A 24,273-nucleotide genomic window follows, 5' to 3' on the forward strand; every position below is an offset into this window, starting at 1 on the left:
AAGGGGTTAATGGCAGGAATCGAAGCTAACTTCGGTCCCCGCCATTACAGCCAGATGTCAGCTGTAAGATACCGCTGACATCCGGCGATGGTGGCACCGACTGGAATGGGCTACAAAACCATAAGTAAGACGCTGGGTGAGAAGGGTGAGAAGGATACAACTGTTAGTGCAATAGTAAGAAAATGGAAGACATACAAAATGACTGTCAATCGACATCGATCTGGGGCTCCATGCAAAATCTCACCTCGTGGGGTATCCTTGATCCTGAGGAAGGTGAGAGCTCAGCCGAAAACTACACGGGGGGAACTTGTTAATGATCTCAAGGCAGCTGGGACCACAGTCACCAAGAAAACCATTGGTAACCCATTACGCCGTAATGTATTAAAATCCTGCAGTGCCCGCAAGGTCCCCCTGCTCAAGAAGGCACATGTACAGGCCCGTCTGAAGTTTGCAAATTAACATCTGGATGATTCTGAGAGTGATTGGGAGAAGGTGCTGTGGTCAGATGAGACTAAAATTGAGCTCTTTGGCATTAACTCTACTCGCCGTGTTTGGAGGAAGAGAAATGCTGCCTATGACCCAAAGAACACCGTCCCCACTGTCAAGCATGGAGGTGGAAACATTAAGTTTTGGGGGTGTTTCTCTGCTAAGGGCACAGGACTACTTCACCGCATCAATGGGAGAATGGATGGAGCCATGTACTGTCAAATCCTGAGTGACAACCTCCTTCCCTCCACCAGGACATTAAAAATGGCTCGTGGCTGGGTCTTCCAGCACGACAATGACCCGAAACATACAGCCAAGGCAACAAAGGAGTGGCTCAAAAAGAAGCACATTAAGGTCATGGAGTGGCCTAGCCAGTCTCCAGACCTTAATCCCATCGAAAACTTATGGAGGGAGCTGAAGATCCGAGTTGCCAAGCGACAGCCTCGAAATCTTAATGATTTACAGATGATCTGCAAAGAGGAGTGGGCCAAAATTCCATCTAACATGTGTGCAAACCTCATCATCAACTACAAAAAACGTCTGACTGCTGTGCTTGCCAACAAGGGTTTTGCCACCAAGTATTGAGTCTTGTTTGCCAAAGGGATCAAATACTTATTTCTCTGTGCACAATGCAAATAAATATATATAATTTTGACAATGTGATTTTCTGTTTTTTTTTTTATATAATCTATCTCTCACTGGTAAAATTAACCTAGCCTAAAAATTCTAGACTGTTCATGTCTTTGACAGTGGGCAAACTTACAAAATCAGCAAGGGATCAAATACTTATTTCCTTCACTGTATATATATATACAGTAAAACTAAACACATCAGGTCAAATAATCCTTACCTGTGCTAAGTATGTTGGCAGTAGCTATTTATTTTAAGTACTTCGAATTTTTCAGAACAATATTTGAGAATGTTGTTTATTTGGCATTGTACTTCATCCTTTTTGTATTTTGGGCCTTTCCTGAGTCATTAACCCCTTAAAGACCGGGCCAATTTGAGTTTTTCATTTTTGTTTTTTCCTCCCTGCCTTCCAAAAGCCATAACTTTTCTATTTCTTCGTCAACATAGCCATATGAGGTCTTGTTTTTTGTGGGACAAGTTGTAGTTTTTCATGGCACTATTTATTGTACCGCATAATGTATTGAGAATGTGAAAAAAAAAATTGGGGTGAAATGGGCAACCATTACACCATTTTTGTTTTTTTTTGTTTTTACGGCGTCCATCACCTTCTTCTACTGGTTTATACGATTACGTTTTGTTCTATGTTTTACCACTTTTAAAAAATTTTAACTATTTGCTAAAAAAAAACATGTCTTGTGTCGCCATATTCTGAGAGCCATAACTTTTTTATTTTTCCATCAATATAGCGATGTGAGAGCTTAAATTTTGCGGGGCGAGCTGTAGTTTTCACCAATACCATTTTTATTCCTTTTTTTGGAGAGCTAAGGTGACCAAAAAACAGCAATTTGCATGTTTTTATAGATTGTTTTTTTACGTCGTTCACAGAGCGGGTTAAATAACGCTATATTGTGATAGTTTTATGGACGCGGCGATACCAGCTATGTTAACTTTAATTTTTTTAATATTTTTTTAGGGAAGAAATGGGAAAAAGGGGCTTTTAATATAAAAAAAAATTTGGAACATTATAAAAAACTTTTTTAAACTTTTTTTTTACAGTTTTTTATTAGTCCCCCTAGGGGACTTGAAGCAGCGATCGTTGGATCGCTAGTATGATATACTGCACTATATCGTGATTCTCGCAGTCTTCCTTGAAACCCTGTCGGAGTACAAAGATGGCAGATGTGGGGGCCTTTATTAGGCCCCCAGACTGCCATAACAACCACTGTAAAGTGATCTTTGCAGTGAGGTGTCGGCTGCGTAACACAGGCGTCACCTGCTGAGTATGGAGCGAGCTCAGCCCGTGAATTTGCTCCATACTTCACCTAAACGGCTTACCAGTACGTAACATGAAGGAGTTAAATTGACCCTAGTCTGCTGAAAAGCTACAGGCAACAGAATATCATTGTAAGATTTGGGGTGAATCTGGTAGCCGTTGATCATTGTAAAGTAGTGGGTCCCAGAGTGCCTGCTTTGAATCTCTGGTTATTTGCCTCATGTTGTGACCCAGAATTGGAGTAAAACTATTCATAATAGCAGAAAAAGTCATTTGTGCTTACATGTTCTATATAACGCTGTCTCATTGTTGGAAAATATTTTTCCTCCTGCATTAGCTTGTAGAGAATGCTGTCTAGTACAGAATGCATTTGTCTCTGTCTGCTTTAAAAATACTATCCCTCCAGATTTATGCAGGTGTCCTGTCCATTTTTTTAGTTTTTTTGTACTGGTATTACCAGCATTAGACTGGGGTTTATTCGGTCTGTCAGAAGATGCACCCTCTATATAGAGCATAAACTTTTTTTTTTTATCATTGAAAACACATGACATTTTAATGCTAAGGTATAATAGGTTAAAAGTAAATCGACCCAAATGGAATTGTCCTTTGTGTTACCCATTATGGGGCCCATTATCGTTTCAGACCTTGAGCCCACTGAAGGTTCCTTTGGTACTCTGGTGGACCAGTCTGACCCTGGGCATTTATGTGAAGGGTTACTAGCTGAATATTTACTCGCTTATGTATGCTGAAAGTTTTTTATAATTTTACATATCATTTAAATACAAGTCAAACAAATACACAAAGCAAGTTGCAGCTTCTTCAATGAAACGGTTAGCCCTAATGTAAACGACTATGTGTGTCGTCCGAGTCCTGTCTGTGATCCGTGGAAAGATAGGACATGTCCTACCTTTCCACAGATCAGAGAGTCGGGTCCGTTTTCACGGACCCGATTCACCCACTAAAGTGAATGAGTCCATGATAACTATCGGGTGCTACTTGGATGCTGTGAAAAAGGGCCTGAGTGGCGCTCGGTCGTGTGCAAGAGGGCTTATTCTTTAGTTTAAATTTGTTTATATGTCTAGCTTTTTCTTTATTTACGACTCTACTCTATACCTAATATATATATATTTGTTTAATCTTCCTTAGCGGTTTCCTCTATCACTTCCTTTTTAGTCTTTGGGTCTTTACACATTACTGTAACTTTAAGTATTTTAATGTATCGATAGACATTAGATTTTATCCTATGTCCATGGTCCTCTTTATATCCTGTTGTTTTATATTGTTTTCTTTTCTTATGATCCCTGGACAAAAAGCTGTTCACAATGCGTCCCTGCTGCTGGGACTCCCAGCAATCATCTGAGATCTGTAGGGAAACCCGGTAGCAAGTGTTTTTATTCTGCAGTGCCACCTTAGGCCCTGTTCACACGGAGTTTTTTGCAGGAGGAAAATTCCTCCTGTAAAAACTGACCCTGGAGGTTTTCATGTTTGATGTGGTTTTTGACGTGGTTTTTGACGTGGTTTTTGACGTGGTTTTTGACGCGGTTTTCCAGGCGGTTTTTCAGGCTGTTTTTGCCGAGGTTTTCACACGCATGAGGCTGGGTTCACACAACCATGTTACGTCCATAATGTACGGAACGTATTTCGGCCGGAAGACCCGGACCGAAGACAGTGCAGGGAGCCGGGCTCCTAGCATCATAGTGATGTACGACACTAGGAGTCCCTGCCTCTGCGTGGAACTACTGTCCCGTACTGTAATCATGATTACAGTACGGGACAGTTGTCCTGCAGCGAGGCAGGGACTCCTAGCGTCGTACATCACTATGATGCTAGGAGCCCGGCTCCCTGCACTGTCTTCGGTCCGGGTTTCCGGCTGAAATACGTTCCGTACATTACAGACGTAACATGGTCGTGTGAACCCAGCCTGACAGCCTTCTGTCAACGGATCTGTCACCATTGAAATGAATGGTGATGCAAACGGAACTTACTTCACACTTGCCTTTCCGTTGAGGGGTTCCCCTGACTGAAAGCACCGACGGAACCCCTGAGCAGAAACCACATTAAAAAAAACATTGTTTTCTGTTTGCATCATCATTGACTTCAATGCTGATGGATCCGTTGCTAATGGGATTCCCTACACTGCGGTATTGGTTCAGTCGAAACGACAGAACCCTTTGCACAACGGGGACAAACAGAAACAATTAGCAACGGATCTGTCACCACTTCACACTTGCCTTTCCGTTGAGGGGTTCCCCTGACTGAAAGCACCGACGGAACCCCTCAGCGGAAACCACGCTGATGTGAACAGGCCCACATTAAAAAAAAAAAAGTATACTTACTTCTTGAATCAATTTCCCAACATCAATGTCCATTCGGTGGTACACCTCTGCTGTCGTCATTTCTGTTCCTGAAATGTTAAAAAAAAATAAAAAAAGAGATGACATACATGAACAACTGCATAACAAAATTAAAAAATTAAAAATAAAAAAATTGAAAAAAAAAATCTAAAAAAAAAATCAGAAAAAAAAATAAAAAAAAAAATTCTAAAAAAAAAAAAATGCACAGCTCCATACATGTATAGCATGTATGGAACATAGGAGCAAGTGCACTTACTTGTATTTGGATGCAGGACTTCGGTTTTCTGTATCCCTGAGTTCTGTCCACGATGTTTTTCAGCCTCCACGAGCAGACAGGAAATGACAGCCCCTTTCTGGGCTGGACTAGCAGCAGGAGACTGCAAGAAACTCCTCCAAAACTCTCGGCAATATACTCGTCAGAAAACACCTCACTAGTTCGAGGTGTTTTTTGACGTGTCCCCATTGCTTTCAATGCGGTTTTGGACGCGGAAACCGCATCAAGAAGGGTCATGTCCCTTCTTTTTGCCGCGAGGCGTTTTTTTTACTCGCGGTAAAAAAACGCCTCCGTCTCCCATTGAAATCAATGGGAGTCATTTTGGGTCGTTTTTGGCGCGTTTTCCGACGCGTTTTCCGCGTCAAAAAACGTGTCAAAAAACTCCGTGTGAACAGGGCCATAGAGGAAATTAAGTTCCTATTGTAAATCAATGTGCTGTCTGTTGATTGTATGGACTTGCTGAGTTCTCCACAGTGAGAGACACTTTATTATTAGCTCCTCTCTACTCTCGCTAGTAGATGATGGTCCTGAATGAGCAATAACTCAGAATTTCCCAATTTGCATATATATTAAAATGGGTTTTCAAAATCAGACAACTGCTTTTCAGAAACTACTTTTGTACTCCCATCTATAATAGTGAACGGAGATTAATTTTGCAAATAAATCTGGTGAATAGTGTTAAGAATTTAGCCCACACTACTACAGAAAGACATGTAATTGATCTCATCTAGTACAAGATAGAATTATTCTAGATTTATATGCTGGTTGCTATCAACTGAAGCAAAACACTATGCAAAATGTTTTCCGTTCTAGATCATGGCCTACAAGTTACCAGTACATTACTGTATATGAGGAACACAATAATTTCCACTTAACCTTTAAATATATCCGTTTTTTCAAAGGATCAACATTAATATGATATTTATGTGACCGTTGAAAGTAAGATCAATATACAGCATTTTGCTGTTATGTTTCAGACTCTAAACTGTTCTCTTTTCTTTAGTGTACTTCAGTGCTCAGAAAGTATCATCTCCGGAGACACTTCAGGGAGTTATCAGTGTTCCGTTTGCAATACCTTCTTCGGCTCAGCGTTGAGGTTTTATGTTTGAATTACTGAACCACTATCTAATTTCTGGCTTCCCTTTTTGCATGCCTGCTTTCAAGCTTCTACCTGTTCCTCTTTACATCTAACCAAGAAAAAGAAGTTCCTCCTTATCTACTATTTAGGTAATGCACGTGTTCATACTGTTAGGCAGTAGTCTCCGTACTGCAGACCTCTAGCTGTTGTAAAACTCCTACTTCCAACATGCTGGGAGTTGTGGTTCTGCAACATCTGGAGAGTCACAGGTGGAATACCACTGCTATAAGGCATGCTTTTAAAAGGATGCAAATTTACCCGATTCTTTACATTCTTGATTGTTAATCAGTCATTTTTTTTATTATAGCTTTGACCAACACAGAGAGGCCTGTAAAGGAGATGTAAGATTTATATGCAAGTCTGATAGCTGCGGGAAAAAATTTAGAAGCAAAGATGCCCTAAAGAAGCACAAAGAAAACGTGCACGGTATGTTGCATGAGCAAAATCACTGCTTACGCTACCTTCATGATATAAGATCTTGTTCTGAGTGTTTCACCTTTTCATTTTCCTTAAGTAACAAACAAACAAAGAAATCTAACAGATAGCAATGCAATATTAAGGTCAACGGAGAAATAAACCCAACAATATCGACAATAAAAATGCATCAGCTCTAGTTTATTTTTTAATCAATTTCTTACTGACTTTCATTTACAAAGAAAAAACAAACTTTTTTTTTCAAAGCTGGGACCTCCAGCGATCAGCATTCCTCTGCAGCCATAGCGAAAATGATGCATTTCCCAGTTTTTATTGAAATTAATAGGCTGTCCATGTAAAGCATGGATGTGCTGGGTTTACCAGCGTGAGGAAGACTCCCTTTGTAGCCACATTTCTCTCTATTAACTTAGAATTCCCTAAAATGGTATTTGAAAATGGTCCTTCTAAACCAGACAACCTCTTTAATGTGGCCGTAAAGGGCTTTTTTAAGCACAGACACTGCCTTTCATATGCGAGCTGTCCGGCTCCTAGCACCAACAGAAAATAGTTGATTTTGCTGGGGGAAGCAGCAACCCGCTGGACATTTCAGAAAATGTGGCATTTTATGTAATACATGGACTGCTTGAGTCTGCCAGAGCTGGAGCTTCTCGTACACCTCATGCACACGATGGAGTTTGGGAGCTGTGAAAAACGGCCCGTGTGCCGGCCGGATTTCCCGACCCGACAGCGGTACAGGTGAACGGGACACCTGCCATCATAGAAATTTATGATGCTAGGAGTCCTGACTCCCCACGGAACTGCTGTTCTGTACTGTATAATTTTGTTCAGTACAAAACAGCAGTTGTGTGAGGAGGCATAGAATCCTAGCATCATAAATGTCTATGGTGGCAGGAGTCGCATTCACCTGTACCACGGTCGTGTGCCAGAGGTGTTAGAGTGTCTCTTCGTTCAGGCACAAAAATGGGGTCCCGAGCGAGTGCTGAACTTCTCCTTATGACGTCCATGTGCCCTATTAGAGCATGTGGACAGGGATCATTTTCAAAGGCAACCATTTAAATGTTATGAAAGTATAAACTTTTTTTTTTTTTTTTAAATTTATCATAAATATCACATCCATATAGTATAGAATTGTTTTAATGAATTCCTATTTTGACAATAAAACTTTTCGTATATGATATTCGCAGTCATTGGCTTTTTCCAGTACATAAAGGCTGGTAGTATTTTAGAAGTCCAGTTGGTGAAGATAATTTTTTTGTTTGGTAAAAATATGGCTTACAGAAGTGTCCACCCATAACTTATCTTTAAACCCGACATATCCCGAGATCTGTGGAGTGAGATGTTGAACAAACATGTAAAAAAATTATACCTTTGAGGGACGCCATTCGTCAGCCATACGTCGATTATAGAATCCCATGTTAAAAAAAACTTTTACGATTAACAAACCTGTTTTTTTTTATTGGATGGCTGTAACGGATTCCGAATATTTGACGAATGCCATCTGTTGACCATCTGTCGCCAATAGACTCCCATATTAACAAAAGTATACGTTAGCATATACGTTTTTTAATTGGATGGCGCGAGATTGCATTGAATTGGTATCATGACAAATTGTATAACTTAAAGAGGCTCTGTCACCAGATTTTGCAACCCCTATCTGCTATTGCAGCAGATCGGCGCTGCAATGTAGATAAGAGTAACGTTTTTATTTTTTTAAAAACGAGCATTTTTGGCCAAGTTATGACCATTTTTGTATTTATGCAAATGAGGCTTGCTAAAGTACAACTGGGCGTGTTTAAAGTAAAAGTCCAACTGGGCGTGTATTGTGTTCGTTACATCTGGGCGTGTTTACTTCTTTTACTAGCTGGGCGTTCTGACGAGAAGCATCATCCACTTCTCTTCAGAACGCCCAGCTTCTGGCAGTGCAGACACACAGCGTGTTCTCGAGAGATCACGCTGTGTCGTCACTCACTTCCTGCCCCAGGTCCTGCATCGTGTCGGACCAGCGAGGACACATCGGCACCAGAGGCTACAGTTGATTCTGCAGCAGCATCGGCGTTTGCAGGTAAGTCGATGTAGCTACTTACCTGCAAACGCTGATGCTGCTGCAGAATCAACTGTAGCCTCTGGTGCCGATGTGGCCGACACGATGCAGGACCTGGGGCAGGAAGTGAGTGACGTCACAGCGTGATCTCTCGAGAACACGCTGTGTGTCTGCACTGCCAGAAGCTGGGTGCTAACGAACAGAAGTGGATGATGCTGATTCGTCAGCATCATACACTCCCATTCCTAACGCCCAGCTAGTAAAAGAAGTAAAAACGCCCCGATGTACGCACATAATACACGCCCACTTGGACTTTTACTTTTAAACACACCCACTTGGACTTTTGCAAGCCTCATTTACATAATTACAAAAATGGTCATAACTTGGCCAAAAATGCTCGTTTTTTTAAAATAAAAACGTTACTGTAATCTACATTGCAGTGCCGATCTGCTGCAATAGCAGATAGGGGTTGCAAAATCTGGTGACAGAGCCTCTTTAACGCAATTCAAGAAAAGTTAAGGGTGGACACATCTGTATAATAGTTTTTTAATATAATTTTTCTCCCTGCCATCTTGAGCTATCCCCAAAATATGCAAATAACAGGATCATGTTCACTATTTAGTTTGCAAATGTCTTGAAGATAGTTAATAATAACAACTAATTAATACTTTCTTCATTTTGGACATCTCCAAAAGAGGCGTATATAGTCAAATTCCTTGATAAGACACTATGGGGCATTTTATGCGCAAGACTTAAAAAAAAAGGTGCACGCCTCTAAATACATTTGGCGCATTTTGGATTGCGTTAAAGTAAAAAAATTAAACCTACTCAAATGAGCTATTTTCTGTCTTTCACCTTAATAAATGTGTTTTAAGCATTTTGCACCAAAAACTGTCACAGATATATTGATAAATATGGCATTAGAGCGTAATGAATTTTAGGTTGTGTAGATGTACATAATGTGGTACTTTAATATGAAGTTCGGTGTAGATGGGGGTACATATATACAGCACGTATTTTTTATTTATTTTTTAAAGTATGAGAATCATATCATGGAATGTTAGGGGGTTGAGCAATAAACTTAAGAGGCTGGTAGTTTTTAATTTGATCCAAAACTATCTACCTGCGGTAATTTGCCTGCAGGAGACCCATCTTCTTCCTGCAACATCCGGTGTACTAGCTAGAGGGTGGTTTTCTTATATGTACCATTCTGTTTATTCATCCTTTTCTATAGGAGTGAGTATTCAGGTCCATAAGAGTATTGTGGTCCAGATTTATGAGGCCCTAGTGAGTGAATGAGGTGGGAAGATTTGTCATATTATATTGCCGATTTGATAGGGTGGACATGGTATTGAATTCGGGTAAGATTGCCTCTTTCTTGGTTAATAAATCTGGAGTTCCATCCCTTTTTAATAGGGCACTTTAATAAGGTTCCAGATGAAGTAAAAGATCAGCACAGGAGGTCCCCCCCTGAAATCGGTGAGTGGTAGGCATTATTTTGGGCTTTATCTGGAGGAGATGGGATGGTTTCCTACATGGAGGAATTTTCACCCAGATACGTTCCAGTTTTTTTGCTATTCTAAGACCTCGGAATCCCTCTTAAGAATTGATTTTGTAGCATTAGCCAATAAACAACTGTTGAGCTTAGTTAAAGGGAACCTGTCACCAGCATTTCAACTATTGAACTGTACTCACCCCTCACTGGCCGCTGCTGTCAAAAGTTCATTGGTGTTATCCCCTCTCCTAAACTCCTCCTCTGACCGTAAATAATGGTCTGCAAAAATTTTGCGCCTTTTATGGTAATAATCCGGCAGTCTCGTTCATTCCTCTCCTTATGCCCGACTGCCACCAAAAACTTGTCCACCTTGAATGCTGTCAATCAAAAGTAAGCTGTCAGTCAAAAGTAAGGAGGCGGGGTTAATTTGGAAAGGCTTGAGGAATGAAGAAATTACTCTATTTAAACAAAGATATGACTCTTTTATGCTCATTAGCATACAGTGCAGGAACACTGAAAAACTGAATACTAATATTAGAGCTACTTTGAAAATAATTATAGGTTACATAAAAATTATTTTTCACCCACTTCCACCAGGTATTGCTGGTTTAATAAGTGAAATGCTGGTGAGAGGTTCCCTTTGAGAGAATAGAATATGAAGGAAGAGGTCTGTCGCATCATTCACCATTGCTTGATGAAATTGAGACAACAGGGCGGGGTTCTTCTGTGAGACCATATATATCCCCCTCTTTAATTCTGGGAATGCAATGAGATGACAAAGCTTTGGGTCAGTTTGTGGAGTTTTTCCAAATTAATAAGGATCCACACCTAGAGGAGTTTGGGATACTTTTAAAGCCTATGTGAGAGGATTATATAAAAAGAGAAATATTGAGAAGAATAAAAGAGAGACAGGTGGTAGACACTATGAGGCAAGATCGAATAGTACACTTTCTCCACCAGATGACGCGGCAGCGGCATGGCGTGCTTCTCAAAAACAGTACGAGGAATTTTTAAGGCAGAGATCACTGGAGAAAAATTTGATTATCTCAGGGGAATACTATTTGGAAGGGGGTAGAGTGGGAAAATTTTTGTCCTGAGGATGCAGATACAATTGAATATGGCATTAGCTGGGACACGTCTGGGACAGTAATTTGCCGGGACTGTCTATGTAGATTCAGGACAGTCCTGGCAAATTTGAGACTGTTGGGAACTATGCCTCACGTAAAAAGCTCTCTCCCCCTACTCAGGTTTAATCTTCTCCCAGGTATTCTATCTCCTTTGTCTACCCCCTCCCCATGTATAATGTCTCCCCTCCCTTCAGATATCCTCTCTTTTCCCCCAATTATTATCCCCCTAGTATAATGCCTCCTCCACTGTCACCCCCCCTCCATTATTAGCTCCTTCCCACTCTAGCATAATTTCCCTCCCCACCCAATACTATCTCCCTGCCCCATCATCTAACTCTACCCCCTATAGAAAGCAAAAATCAAACCCATGTCTGTATTAGTTGCTCTTAACACTGCAGTATAGGATTGCATACCTCCCAACTTTCAAGTATCACAAAGAGGGACCATTTTTTTTTATTTTAAGCCACGCCTCTAATCCCACTCAATCCCCGCCCATACACACCCGATTCAGCCCACACAGTATCATGCTCCCATAGTGCCTCCCACAAGTATAATACCAAATAGCTGCCCCCACACAGTATAAAGCCCTCTAGATGCCACCATCCAGTATAATGCCCCCATAGCTGCCACCATACAGTATACTGCCCCATAGATGCACCCATACAGTATAAAGCCAACACAGATGCCCCCATACAGTATAATGCCCACACAGATACTCCTATGCAGTATAATGCCCATACAGAGATGCCCCAAGCAGTATAGTGCCCAAATTCACCCATACAGCATAATGCCCCCATAGCTGCCCCCATACAGTATAATGCCCCCTTAGCTGCCCCTTGTGCCAGTGCTCTTGTAGATGGTGACACAGTGCCCATGTAGATGTTGCCCATGTACAGAGTGCCACAGTGTCCCCTATAGATAGTGCCCCTATTTTGCCACACCCCCCTTGAAGATAGCGCTACCCCCTGTAGATAGCACCATTGGGACTCTAACTAGGAGCGGAATCCCCAGCCAGAGCATAGGCCGGGATTCCGCTCCTATTGGGAAGCCCTGATGTCGCTGTCCATATATGGACCGGTATGTCAGTGGCTACTCTTTGAGCGGAATCCCTGTTGCCGACTTTGGCCCGGGATTCGGCTCCAGGAGGAGCTACTGACGTCAATGTCTATATATGAACTTTTAATACTTTTTTAGTTTTTTTTTATCATTAAAAAAACTTTATTTAACTGTTTTTTTATTAGTCCCCCTAGGAAACTTGAACCAGCGATCGTTGCATCGCTTGCATGACCTACTGCAATACTAATGTATTGCAGTATATCGTGATACGGACAGTCTCCTTTGAAGCCCTGCCAGAGGCAAAGCTTTAAAGGAGTACAAATTTTATTAGGCCCCCAGGCTGCCATAACAACCATTGTAAATGGGCGATCGTGCCTCGGGGGGGACGACGACACACGATGGCATGTTTGAGGCAGCGCCGCCCTGATTCTAACAATTTAAATGCTGTGGTCACCATTAAACTGGCAGAATCAAAGTGAACTTTAACTCCGCCCGCTGGAGTGAGGTGTTGGCTGTATAAAACAGCTGTCACCCGCCGAGTATGGAGTGAGCTCAGCAAGTTCTAGTGCGTTCCATACTTCCCATTGGCGACAACATAGTAATAGATCGTTGTATGTCGCTAAGGGGTTAAGTGCTGTGCTCGGGGAAGCCCTTGACGGTACTGTCCATATATGGACAGTGACGTCGGTGGCTACTCCTTGAGCCGAATCCCCGTTGCCGACTCTGACCGGGGATTTGACCCTAGGAGGAGCCACTGACATCAATGTCCATATATGGACAGTGACCTCAGGGGTTTCCTCTAGGAGCGGAATCCCCGGCCAGATCTTCGGCAACGGGGATTCCTCTCAAGTAGTAGCCACTAATTCTAAAGCAGGGAACCATCAGCTCCCTGCTTCAGAATCAGTTCAGAGCGGAGGAGCAGTGGGAGCTCCTCCGCTCGCCGTGGACTCCCCGGGCACAGCACTACTTTAAGCGATGTGCTCGGGGAAGACCTTGATGGTACTGTCCATATATGGACAGTGACATCAGTGGCTACTCCTTGAGCGGAATTCCCGTTGTCGACTCTGGCTGGGGATTCCGCTCCAGGAGTAGTCACTGATGTCACTATCCATATATGGACAGTAACGTCAAGGGCTTCCCCGAGTACAGTGCTTAAAGTAGCGCTGTGCCCGGGGAGTCCTCGGCGAGCGGAGGAGCTCCCTCTGCTCCTCCGCTATGAACTAATTCTGAAGCAGGGAGCTGATGGTTCCCTGCTTCAGAATTTGTTTGACAGCGGGACATACCCCTGGCCACCTGGAATCTGGGACTGTCCTGCATAACCCGGGACGGTTGGAAGGTATGGGATTGTATTACTAGCAGCAGCTCTACGACGGCTATTGTCTCCTGTGCTGTGTTACCAGAGGGAGAAGACAGGTTTATTGTCACATTTTACACAGCAAAGGAGATAAGAGCCGTTGTAGAGCTGCTGCTAATGATACAATAGTATGCTGCAGTGTTAAGAGGAACTAATACAGAGGTGGATAAGATATTTGCCTTCTATGGTGGCAGAAGGAGATTTTTTTTGGGGAGACTCCGCGCAGCAGCCTGACACAGACATCACTCAGTAGTCGGTACAAACTGTGTCAGAAGAAGACTGCTGCTGCTGCTTGACATGTCCTCTGAGGCTGAGCTCAAAACTCCCACTACCATGCTTGTATTGATGTCTCCACTCCTTGTCTCCTCCCCACACGCTGTCACTCTGTTGTGTAGGAGCACTCTCCAGCGGTCCTTTATGGTTTTACTTTGGTGTAAAGAACGGGCTCGGCATCGTGATGGGACCTGTTTCTTTTACCAAAATGAAATCATAAGATTAAAAAAATTATGGCTGGGCCCCTGACTTCAGTACTGCCCTGCCTGTTGTGCATACTACCTTATAACCTACATTCATCGAAAAAAAAAAGTTCAATTCTTGAATTTTGTTTTGCAAGGTTTCTGGAAATTTACAGCATAGATTTAATATTGCACCTTAAATTTTTCAAGATCCACACAAAATCTTTTACATCTCCCTATTTACAGTATCTTGCTATTCCAACTAAACCCCTATTGACTCCTGTTATATCTAACTCTTAATCCACTTTATATAATTCATTTATTTTACTTTGTATAAGTACAGAATATAAAGTATGTAGTGCAGTGACTTGATATTTGGCTATATCAACTTATCCGAGAGAAGAATCCAGATCCAAGTTGTGAGTGGGGCAGCTGTTATCATTTTTGCAGTCAGTTTTCGCGCAAAATTTTGCCCCGCTCTTTACGATAAAAGTACATTCTGGTATTTTCGTTTTCTTCTTAAATAAAGTATTTTATGTGGTTCATTTGGTTTCAGTAGCCAGAGGGATCAGAAAAGAGAGATGATATTCGATACTCTCTAAAAGTCTTTGCAAGCTTGAAACCGGAAAATCAGCTAATCAACCAGTTCTGCTAACTGAAAACCAGCTCAGTTAAGAAAAATAATCAGATGTTACTCTGAATCCTATAGCATATGGTTGCTTTCCTGCAGAAAAATAGTGCTTTGTGAACGGATCATGCTATGACATCTGCAAATGTTTTGAAAGTAAGATGCTTTGATAGGAATGTTACACTTGATCCATGTCTGGTCATTTTTTTATTTATTTTTTATTTCTAAATCTTATACAGTAAGTACCATTTGACAAAGTGAAAAGTAATCATCAACACCAATGGTATTGAAGTAACATTTCTAAGAGGACATTGGCCATTGATATTGAGGGAACATTCCTGGAGCATCAACCAGAGAATTGCACTTTTAAGTACTCGAACTCCACAGTTATAAAACTGATAGAAACATGTCACTATGTATTAGGGTGTCTCTACAATCTTCGATAATGTGTACAATCCAGCAATTTGACCGCTTTTTCACTTAGAGCTCCTGATTGTGAAGGAAGCATATAATGCAAATTATCACGTCGCGATCAGTCGATATTGCAATGAAGTGGAAATCGTAGTCACGTGATAAGAGGGATGGACAACATGGGGCACACTTCTAGACAGTTTTTCATGGCAACATCTTTTTTAATTGCAAGACCATTAAATTACTGCATTTGCACATAGCAGTTTGCTGATCATTCATTCAACATTTTTGTGATCTGCAAACACAAATCTAAAGTTGTTATCTGTGAATCTTTACACATTGAAATGAACATAATCGACTTTAGAAGTCAAAAATGGTCAAATTGTATGCATTGTTAAAGCGTGTAAAGCCACCCTTAGTTATTATAGTCTCTTGAAATAACATTATCTTTAAGATATTTGCAATGCAGCATCAGTCAAGGCATTGAGTCACAGTGACACTTTACCGACACTGAAGCAGATTTACTAATACTATCTGTGTTTTAGGCAGTCAGAAGATGCAGCAAATTTATCAAAGTCGTGCATGCTGTAAGCTGAGCTTGGAGAATCTAGCTAGACATTAAAGATGAGGGAATTTCCCAAAAGTTTCGGATTTTAATGAATCTGGAACTTTTGGGATTCGTCCTGCACAATCAATATGGTTATTATTATGGTCGTTATTTTACAGATCAGAAAAAGACAAAAAGACAGAGAAGAAGGATCACATGACCTCGGGTGGTGGTCAGGCTGGCTTCCCCATAATGCCGTGCAGGTAGCCCATCCTCCAGCAGAGCCAAGCATGAGGGGTATAGGCTTTAGTCAGTGAATGACAGTCATATCCACTATAAACAACCCAGCCAGGAAATGCTGCTGCTTTGTGGGGATACAGAGATCAGTGAAAGTAAAACACAGTGTGTTTTATAGTGAGGAGAAGAGAATAGATTGTTTTAAAACAATTTAATAGAGAGAGAGAGATTTTAGAGAGAGAGAGATAGGAGTCAGGCAGTGTCACAGTGCTAGTTAGACAGGCACAGGCAGCCATTGCTGTAAGTGGGTGCTGCAGCAGCTATACAATTTGTACATTAAGTTATGAATCAGCAATCTTTATGGCATCATTCACAAATCTTATTAAATAATATTAATCCTGGGGCTTTTAGGGTGCAGCTGGCTTTTGAAAAAGATGTCATATACATGATGTCACTTCTTATTTTGCATATATTTAATAGTACCACCAAAAATTGGCATATTGTTTAGCATCAAGCATTCATACAGCGCTGTTTTACTTCAGTCTGTATCAGACATTTTTTTTTTTAAATTAACAAATTTTAATTACATTTAAATTGGCACCAGTCATCCGCCCAGTAGTAGCAGGTAACAGTTGTCCATCGCCTCCAGTAGGCATATTATTGCAGTCAAAGCAGGATGATGTTATCTCTAACACCCTGACTTTAAACCAGTGTTCAGCGCATTCCTCCTGCTACTCCTTCTTCTTTCCAGATCATTTGCAACCCAATCTAAGCGTTTATTTTCATGCATTTTTGGAATATAACACATTCTCCCTACATGGCACACTTCATAAATTTGGTGGTGCAACATTTAAAAAAAACTTCTTGTGGCTTGCAGAAGGTGCTGACCATGTCCAGGAGAGTGCGCATTCCAGTCGTTTTTATGTGGTTGAGAACACCCTCCTGGACTTGCAGTCAAAGGATGGTCTGCCTTTGCACCGCTTGATCTGGCGAGCCCGGCAAGCTTCATGCTTGGTTGCTTACATACTGAGAAACATATCTTTAGCATCATGCAAAGGGATGACTATTGGATAGCCATTATTTTAGACACAAGTTATAAAAGCAAAATGGGGAAATTATTTCCTGCTTCTGAAAGTGGGGCAAAATTAGCTTATTACCAGGATATGCACTGTGCCCAACATACTACAGCTTTCGTCGAGCAGACACCTGCTGGCCACATGTCTGACCAGGAGACTCCTCTCTACTTCTTGCTGAGTTGCCGCTCCCCCACCTCTACCAGCGCTACCAGGAGTAGCCAATACAGTTTTCTGAACATGATGGATTTGTTTTTTCATCTGCCGTGCCAACCTGACGTAAATCAGCAAACGGAAAGCAGTCATACCTAGACTATGCCCTTACTCCAACAGATACCCTGAGGCCTGACTCCATGGTTTTCTGGGTGAGCAGATTGGACCAGTGGCAGGTACTGTCCCAGTTTGTCATCCGTGTACAGTCTTGACAGAGACCAAAGCAGACAAAATTGGTAACTTTACCCCTATATAACAAACCTTTAACTACTCCGGAAAAAGGGATAATTTTTTAATGGCTCTTGTAAAAATCCATTTCTTTTTCACTTTCCAGGACTATCAGGCGCACTGTCACTGGCACATGGAGTCGTGGCGATGGAAGTGGTGGTTAATAACATATATATAGTAGTAGTGCAGCTACTGGACAGTGCAGAAACTGTCCAGTTTCAAGCAACCAGGGAACATGTACAGCAGAGAGGGCTTTCTCTGCTGTTGCTTGGGTGTAAAACACGGAATAGGGCCTGGTTTGCTGGAGTGTGAAGAAGGGCGGCTTCCACTCTATGCAGACAGTCCAGGTCTTGGGCTGTCTGATGAGCCTTGTTAGGCTTCACCTGAGACGGCTCTTTAATTCAGGTGTGTGCAGTTCACACAGGGCTCTCAGTCTGGGGAAGATAGGCATGCTAGCCTGTGAGAGTCACCAACGTGTAAGGGGCTCTCAGTCTGGGGAAGACAGGCATGCTAGCCTGTGAGAGTCACCACCGTGTAAGGTAAAGCTGCCTATGTTGTTAGGTATTGGGCACAAGGCTCAGTGTCTCGTAGTGAGGGACACTGAATGTGTAAGTAAGAGGCTGGACGGCCTAGGGTTTATTTTGTATGTTTTTGTTGTAACACTGCTTGCTGTGGTGAAGACAATAAGGCCAGCTGCGGCTGGATTAAACTTTTATTCCATGAGTTGGAGTGAACTTTCTATGTGTGCCAACCATCTCACCCGGGAGATGGCAATCCTGTGAGCTAAGTGGTCCCCAGGTTGTCACAATATATATATATATATATATATATATAATTTAAAATAACACCACTTTTTCCAATGCCACCGTGTTTGTATAAACACTGGCGGGCTACTGTTACTAAAAAGGGATAATCTTTGTTCCATTTTCAGAAAGCATAAAAAATATGACAGTTCAGTGTGCTTTTAAACAGGCTGTTTGTTACCACCGGCTACCATCCGTTTGCCTATAGCTGTATATGTTGCTTTCACATTGACATTACTAATGCTGTCTTGGCGTTAAAAGCTTAAAAGGGGTTGGATACAGTCTGTTATGCCCATGGCCGTGGGCATAACAGACTTACCTCCTGACGGCTGCAGCCATGGATCAGTGAGCGCTGGCCCTCATCTCCTCAGGAGACGCCAGCGCTCACTTCCGCTTCACTCTGCTGTGTCCCGTAGGGTGCGCGCGCACGCTTGTGCCCACTCTTAAAGGGCCAGCGTGCGCACCTGAATTAAAGACCAAATTAGCCTATGAGCACCCTGGACTATAAGTGGGCCCTAGGACGAGTCTCGTCGGCAGCTGCCTCCTTGCTGAACCTACGCCAGGGAGACACTTCCGTGGGCAAGTACGCCTTCCACTTCCGAGAATTGTTGTGAAACAATGAGGGCTTGGTGGCTACATTCTGGCAGGGACTGTTTCCTGAGATTAAGGATGAGCTTGCTGCCCGAGATCTGCCGTCTACCTGGATGACCTCATCCTTCTGTCCGCCTGGATGGACATAAGGATCCAAGAACCGTTCCAAGAGGCTCGTCGGGAGGGCGGACTCTCTAGCCCGGTTCCTACTTTGCAGCAACTCCTGCTGTCCTCATCAGCTGTTCCTCCAAAGGAGTCTTTGAGGATGGACCAGTTCAAGCTGTTTACCCAGGAGAGACTACGCTGACACACCTCGGGACTCTGTCTATACAGGGTGGGCCATTTATATGGATACACCTAAATAAAATGGGAATGGTTGGTGATATTAACTTCCTGTTTGTGGCACATTAGTACATGGGAGGGGGGAAACTTTTCAAGCTGGGTGTTGACCATGGCGGCCATTTTGAAGTCGGCCATTTTGTATCCAACTTTAGTTTTTTCAATAGGAAGAGGGTCATGTGACACATCAAACTTATCGAGAATTTCACAAGAAAAACAATGGTGTGCTTGGTTTTAACGTTACTGTTAAGGATCTGCCAGGCACAGCTTCTGTATCCACGCCCATAGGTAATCAGTCTGCACCTGCTTCTATGTCTGTGAGACTGACTCCATCTTCCGCCACTCAGGATGGCAGGCTTAGGAGTGGGAGAGCCTATCACAGCCTGGCCAGACGGAGCTAGCTCCCGCCCTCTGTCTATTTATACCTGCCTTTCCTGTTCCTCCTTGCTTGTGATTTCTTCTCTGTTGGTTTCCTGGCCCTGCTGCAGCTTCTTGAACTACTTGTCCCTGCTTCGTATTGACCCTGGCTTACTGACTACTCTTCTGCTCTGCGTTTGGTACCTCGTACACTCCTGGTTTGACTCGACTTGTTCACTACTCTCCTGCTCTGCGTTTGGAACCTCGTACTCTCCTGGTTTGACTCGGCTCGTTTACTACTCTTGTTGCTCACGGTGTTGCCGTGGGCAACTGCCCCGTTTCCCTTTGTTCTGTGTTTCCTTGTCTGGTTGTCTGTCGTGCACTTAATATGTTCTTTGCCCATTCCCCAGAGACCTTGGACCCATATCTCCATGGATTTTATCACCGATTTGCCTCCATCTCAAGGCCAGTCGGTGGTGTGGGTTGTAGTAGACCGCTTCAGTAAGATGTGCCAATTTGTGCCCCTCAAAAAACTACCCAATGCTAAGACGTTAGCTACCTTGTTTGTCAAACACATCCTGCGTTTCCATGGGGTCCCTGTCAATATTGTTTCTGACAGAGGGGTACAATTTGTTTTTTTGTTTTGGAGAGCCTTCTGTAAAAAGTTGGAGATTGATCTGTCCTTCTCCTCTGCCTTCCATTCTGAAACTAATGGCCAAACCGAGAGGACTAATCAGTCTCTAGAACAATATTTAAGGTGTTTTATCTCTGACTGTCAATATGATTGGGTCTCATTCATTCCTTTCGCCGAATTTTCCCTTAATAACCGGGTCAGTAACTCGTCAGGGGTCTCCCCCTTTTCCTGTAATTTTGGGTTTAATCCATAGTTCTCCTCCGTTTCACCTGGTAGTTCCAACAATCCCGAGGTAGAGGTCGTTCATCGGGAACTGTGCACAGTCTGGGCCCAGGTTCAGAAGAACCTAGAGGCGTCCCAGAGCATACAAAAAACTCAGGCAGATAGAAGACGTTCTGCTAACCCCTTGTTTATGGTCGGGGATCTGGTGTGGCTATCGTCAAAGAACTTGCGCCTTAAAGTCCCATCCAAGAAGTTTGCTCCCCGGTTTATAGGGCCGTACAAGGTCATTGAAGTCCTCAATCCTGTCTCCTTCCGACTGGAGTTGCCCCCATCAATTCGAGTACACAACGTGTTTCATGCCTCCCTCCTTAAACGCTGCTCCCCGTCCTTGGCTCCCTCGAGGAAACCTCCTGTCCCCGTTCTCACCCCTGAGGGGGTAGAATTCGAGGTGGCCAAGATTGTGGACAGCAAGATGGTCCAAGGCTCCCTCCAGTACCTGGTCCATTGGAGAGGATACGGGCCTGAGGAGAGGACTTGGGTACCCACCCGGGATGTTCACGCTGGGGTATTGGTCAGGAGGTTCCACCTTCGTTTCCCCAATAAACCAGGTCCATCTAGAAAGGGTCCGGTGGCCCCTCATAAAAGGGGGGGTACTGTTAAGGATCTGCCAGGCACAGCTTCTGTATCCACGCCCATAGGTAATCAGTCTGCACCTGCTTCTATGTCTGTGAGACTGACTCCAGTTTCCACCACTCAGGATGGCAGGCTTAGGAGTGGGAGAGCCTATCACAGCCTGGCCAGACGGAGCTAGCTCCCGCCCTCTGTCTATTTATACCTGCCTTTCCTGTTCCTCCTTGCTTGTGATTTCTTCTCTGTTGGTTTCCTGGCCCTGCTGCAGCTTCTTGAACTACTTGTCCCTTCTTCGTATTGACCCTGGCTTACTGACTACTCTTCTGCTCTGCTCTGCTAGCATTTCTTCTGCGGTGTTGTTATCAGTGTGTGAAGAGTGGGATAAGAGGGTTGCATTGACAATCCAACACAATGGGCAGCACTTTGAACACATTTTATAAGTGGTCAGAAACTTGTAAATAACTCATGAAAGAATAAAGTAACGTTAAAACCAAGCACACCATTGTTTTTCTTGTGAAATTCTCGATAAGTTTGATGTGTCACATGACCCTCTTGCCATTGAAAAAACTAAAGTTGGATACAAAATGGCCGACTTCAAAATGGTCAACACCCAGCTTGAAAAGTTTCCCCCCTCCCATATACTAATGTGCCACAAACAGGAAGTTAATATCACCAACCATTCCCATTTTATTTAGGTGTATCCATATAAATGGCCCACCCTGTATTGCGGCCTCGGAGGCCATCTTGTGTGTCTGTGCCCCCAAAAGCCCCAGAGCCTAGGGTTGGTTGGAGAGACAACCCTGGGTGAAGAAGGACTTTCATCTAATTTGTCCATTCCCGTGACCATAGTGTCCGGCAAAAAAACGCACCGTTTCTCTGCTTATCTGGACTCTGAATCCGCAGCTAATTTAATTTCGCAGAGACCGGGTGGATCTTCTCCAGTTGCCCACAACCCCTCTGGAGAGGCCTTTGATTGTTGCATCGGTGAATGGACTACCTCTGCCAGGCCCGGTTGTAGCTGTGACCAAGCCATTGAAGCTACAAGTAGGAGCCCTTCATTCCGAGGTCATCTCTTTTTTTGTCTTGTCTAAGGCAGTCAATCCTGTGCTGCTGGGCCTGCCCTGGCTCCGACTACACCCCCTTGAGGAAGCGGACATTGCGAAACGCGCGTCGGGGCGCACACATAGACCACCAGGAACATTGAAGGACACTTTATGGGTAAGAATATCCTTTTTACCCTGTGAAGATCCAGGGCATGGCTTACACTTATTTCTCTATTACACTACTTTACCTCTGGACTATTCATGTCCTGATTAAGCATTAATATGTGTATAGATTGAAATTAGCAATACCCTATATCAGTGATACTCTTACAGCAGCCCATAATAGGGTTTACCATTTATAATTCTGGTTCTCCTGATGTATCTCTATGTTGACTATTTATAGAGTTTCTCCTGTCATATATATATTTTTAATATGTTTGTTGTTTTATATATCTAAATAAAGCTTTTTGATACTTTTTGACATAAATTGGCTTTAGACTCTGTTTTTCCTGTATAAATGTATCTATTATAGAGTTGCCCAAACATTATAGAAGGGAGGATGTTCTTTGGAACAATACCTAGCCTAGTAATTTTCTTGTATCTGGAGGTTATTAATTATAATGCCACAGTTCTGGACTGGAATTCTGGAGAGGTCCTCCAGTGGGGTCCCGAGTGTCTCAACCGCTGTCCGATACAGATTCGTCCGGTCCAGCCCCCTCTGCCTCGGTCCTTGGCAGGATTGCCTTGTCATTATTCTGCGTTCTTGGATGTCTTCAGCAAGAAAGAGGCAGAGATGCTGCCCCACACCAGGCGTATGACTGTCCTATCGAGCTGATTCCTGGTGCATCCCTTCCCCGTGGTAGGGCATATCCTCCCTCCTTGCCAGAGACTCAGTCCATGTCCGCCTATATTAAGGAGAACCTGGAGAGGGGATTCATACGGAAGTCCTCCTCTAGGGCAGGAGCTGGGTTCTTCTTTGTAAAGAAAAAGGATGGTTCTCTGCGGCCCTGCATCAACTACCGGGGTCTCAACCAGATCATGGTAAAAAATAGATATAATTTGCCATTGATTTCTGAACTGTTTCATCGCATACGAGGAGCCAAAACATTTTCTAAGCTCGACCTGCGAGGGGCTTATAACCTAATCCGGATTTGCCGGGGTGACAAATGGAAGACTGCATTTAACACCCGTGATGGACACTATGAATATCTAGTAATGCCCAAAAGTTCATTGATGACATCTTCCGTATCCTCCTCCTATGTTTGTGTTCTGGTCTGTCTTGATGACCTCTTGATTTTTTTCTCCAGATCCAATGACTCATCAGAGACATGTCCGTCAAGTTTTGCTGCGGTTAAGGGAGAATCGCCTGTACGCCAAGTTGGAGAAGTGCATGTTTGAGAGAAATGCTCTACCCTTCCTGGGCTACATCATCTTGGATCAAGGCCTCAAGATGTATCCTGAGAAGGTAAAGGCCATCCTGGAATGGCCACGCCCTCAAGGCATAAGGTCTATACAGCGCTTCCTGGGATTCGCCAATTTCTACAGACAGTTCATTCCAAACTTCTCCTCACTGGCATCTATCTCTACCCTCACCAAGAAAGGCATGAATGCCAAGGTGTGGACTATAGAAGCGGAATTAATAGCCTGAAGACTGCCTTCCTGTCAGCCTCTATCCTCCATCATCCAGATGTATCTCGACAGTTTTCGTTGGAGGTGGATACCTCCTCTGTTGGTGCTGGTGCACTCCTGTTCCACAGAGGTTCCAAGGGCAAGACAATGGTATGTGGCTATTACTGTAAACTCTTCTCTTCCGCAGAACGCAACTATTCGATTGGAAATTGGGAGTTACTGGCTATCAAATTGATCCTGGAGGAGTGGAGACATATACTAGAGGTCGCAGTTCATCCCATCTTGATATTCACTGACCACAAGAATCTCACCTATCTCCAGAGGTCAAGCCAGGTGGTCGCTGTTCTTTGCCTGGTTTTAGTTTAAGCTCCACTACCATCCGGCCGACAAGAATGTGAGGGTCAATGCCTTGTCCAGGTCGTTTGAGACAGAGGACACCATGGAGGTTTCACAAAGTATTAGTGACCTGTTATGCATTGTCTCGGTCAACCCTCTGCAAGTTAGAGACATCCCTCCGGGGAGGACTTTTGTGCGCCTGGCAGACAGAGGGAGAATCCTCCACTGGGGACA

The 24,273-nt window shown here is 43.3% G+C and overlaps 1 protein-coding gene and 1 long non-coding RNA gene across 2 annotated transcripts in view; one reads left to right on the forward strand and one right to left on the reverse strand.

Annotated features, from left to right (window-relative positions):
- PRDM5 (PR/SET domain 5) overlaps nucleotides 1–24,273 on the forward strand; it is a 275,353-nt gene that overhangs the window by 76,296 nt on the left and 174,784 nt on the right. Inside the window, exons 6-8 of the mRNA XM_075849722.1 lie at nucleotides 6,021–6,113; nucleotides 6,463–6,581; nucleotides 24,166–24,171. Of these exons, the coding sequence (XP_075705837.1) occupies nucleotides 6,021–6,113; nucleotides 6,463–6,581; nucleotides 24,166–24,171 (218 nt within the window). The remainder of the gene's footprint in view (nucleotides 1–6,020; nucleotides 6,114–6,462; nucleotides 6,582–24,165; nucleotides 24,172–24,273) is intronic.
- The window catches only part of LOC142737819 (uncharacterized), a 35,491-nt gene continuing 21,607 nt past the window's right edge, over nucleotides 10,390–24,273 (reverse strand). Inside the window, exon 3 of the long non-coding RNA XR_012880583.1 lies at nucleotides 10,390–10,503. This is a non-coding gene — a long non-coding RNA (uncharacterized LOC142737819). The remainder of the gene's footprint in view (nucleotides 10,504–24,273) is intronic.

This window comes from Rhinoderma darwinii, chromosome 1, assembly GCF_050947455.1.
Source record: "Rhinoderma darwinii isolate aRhiDar2 chromosome 1, aRhiDar2.hap1, whole genome shotgun sequence".
NCBI lineage: Eukaryota > Metazoa > Chordata > Amphibia > Anura > Rhinodermatidae > Rhinoderma > Rhinoderma darwinii.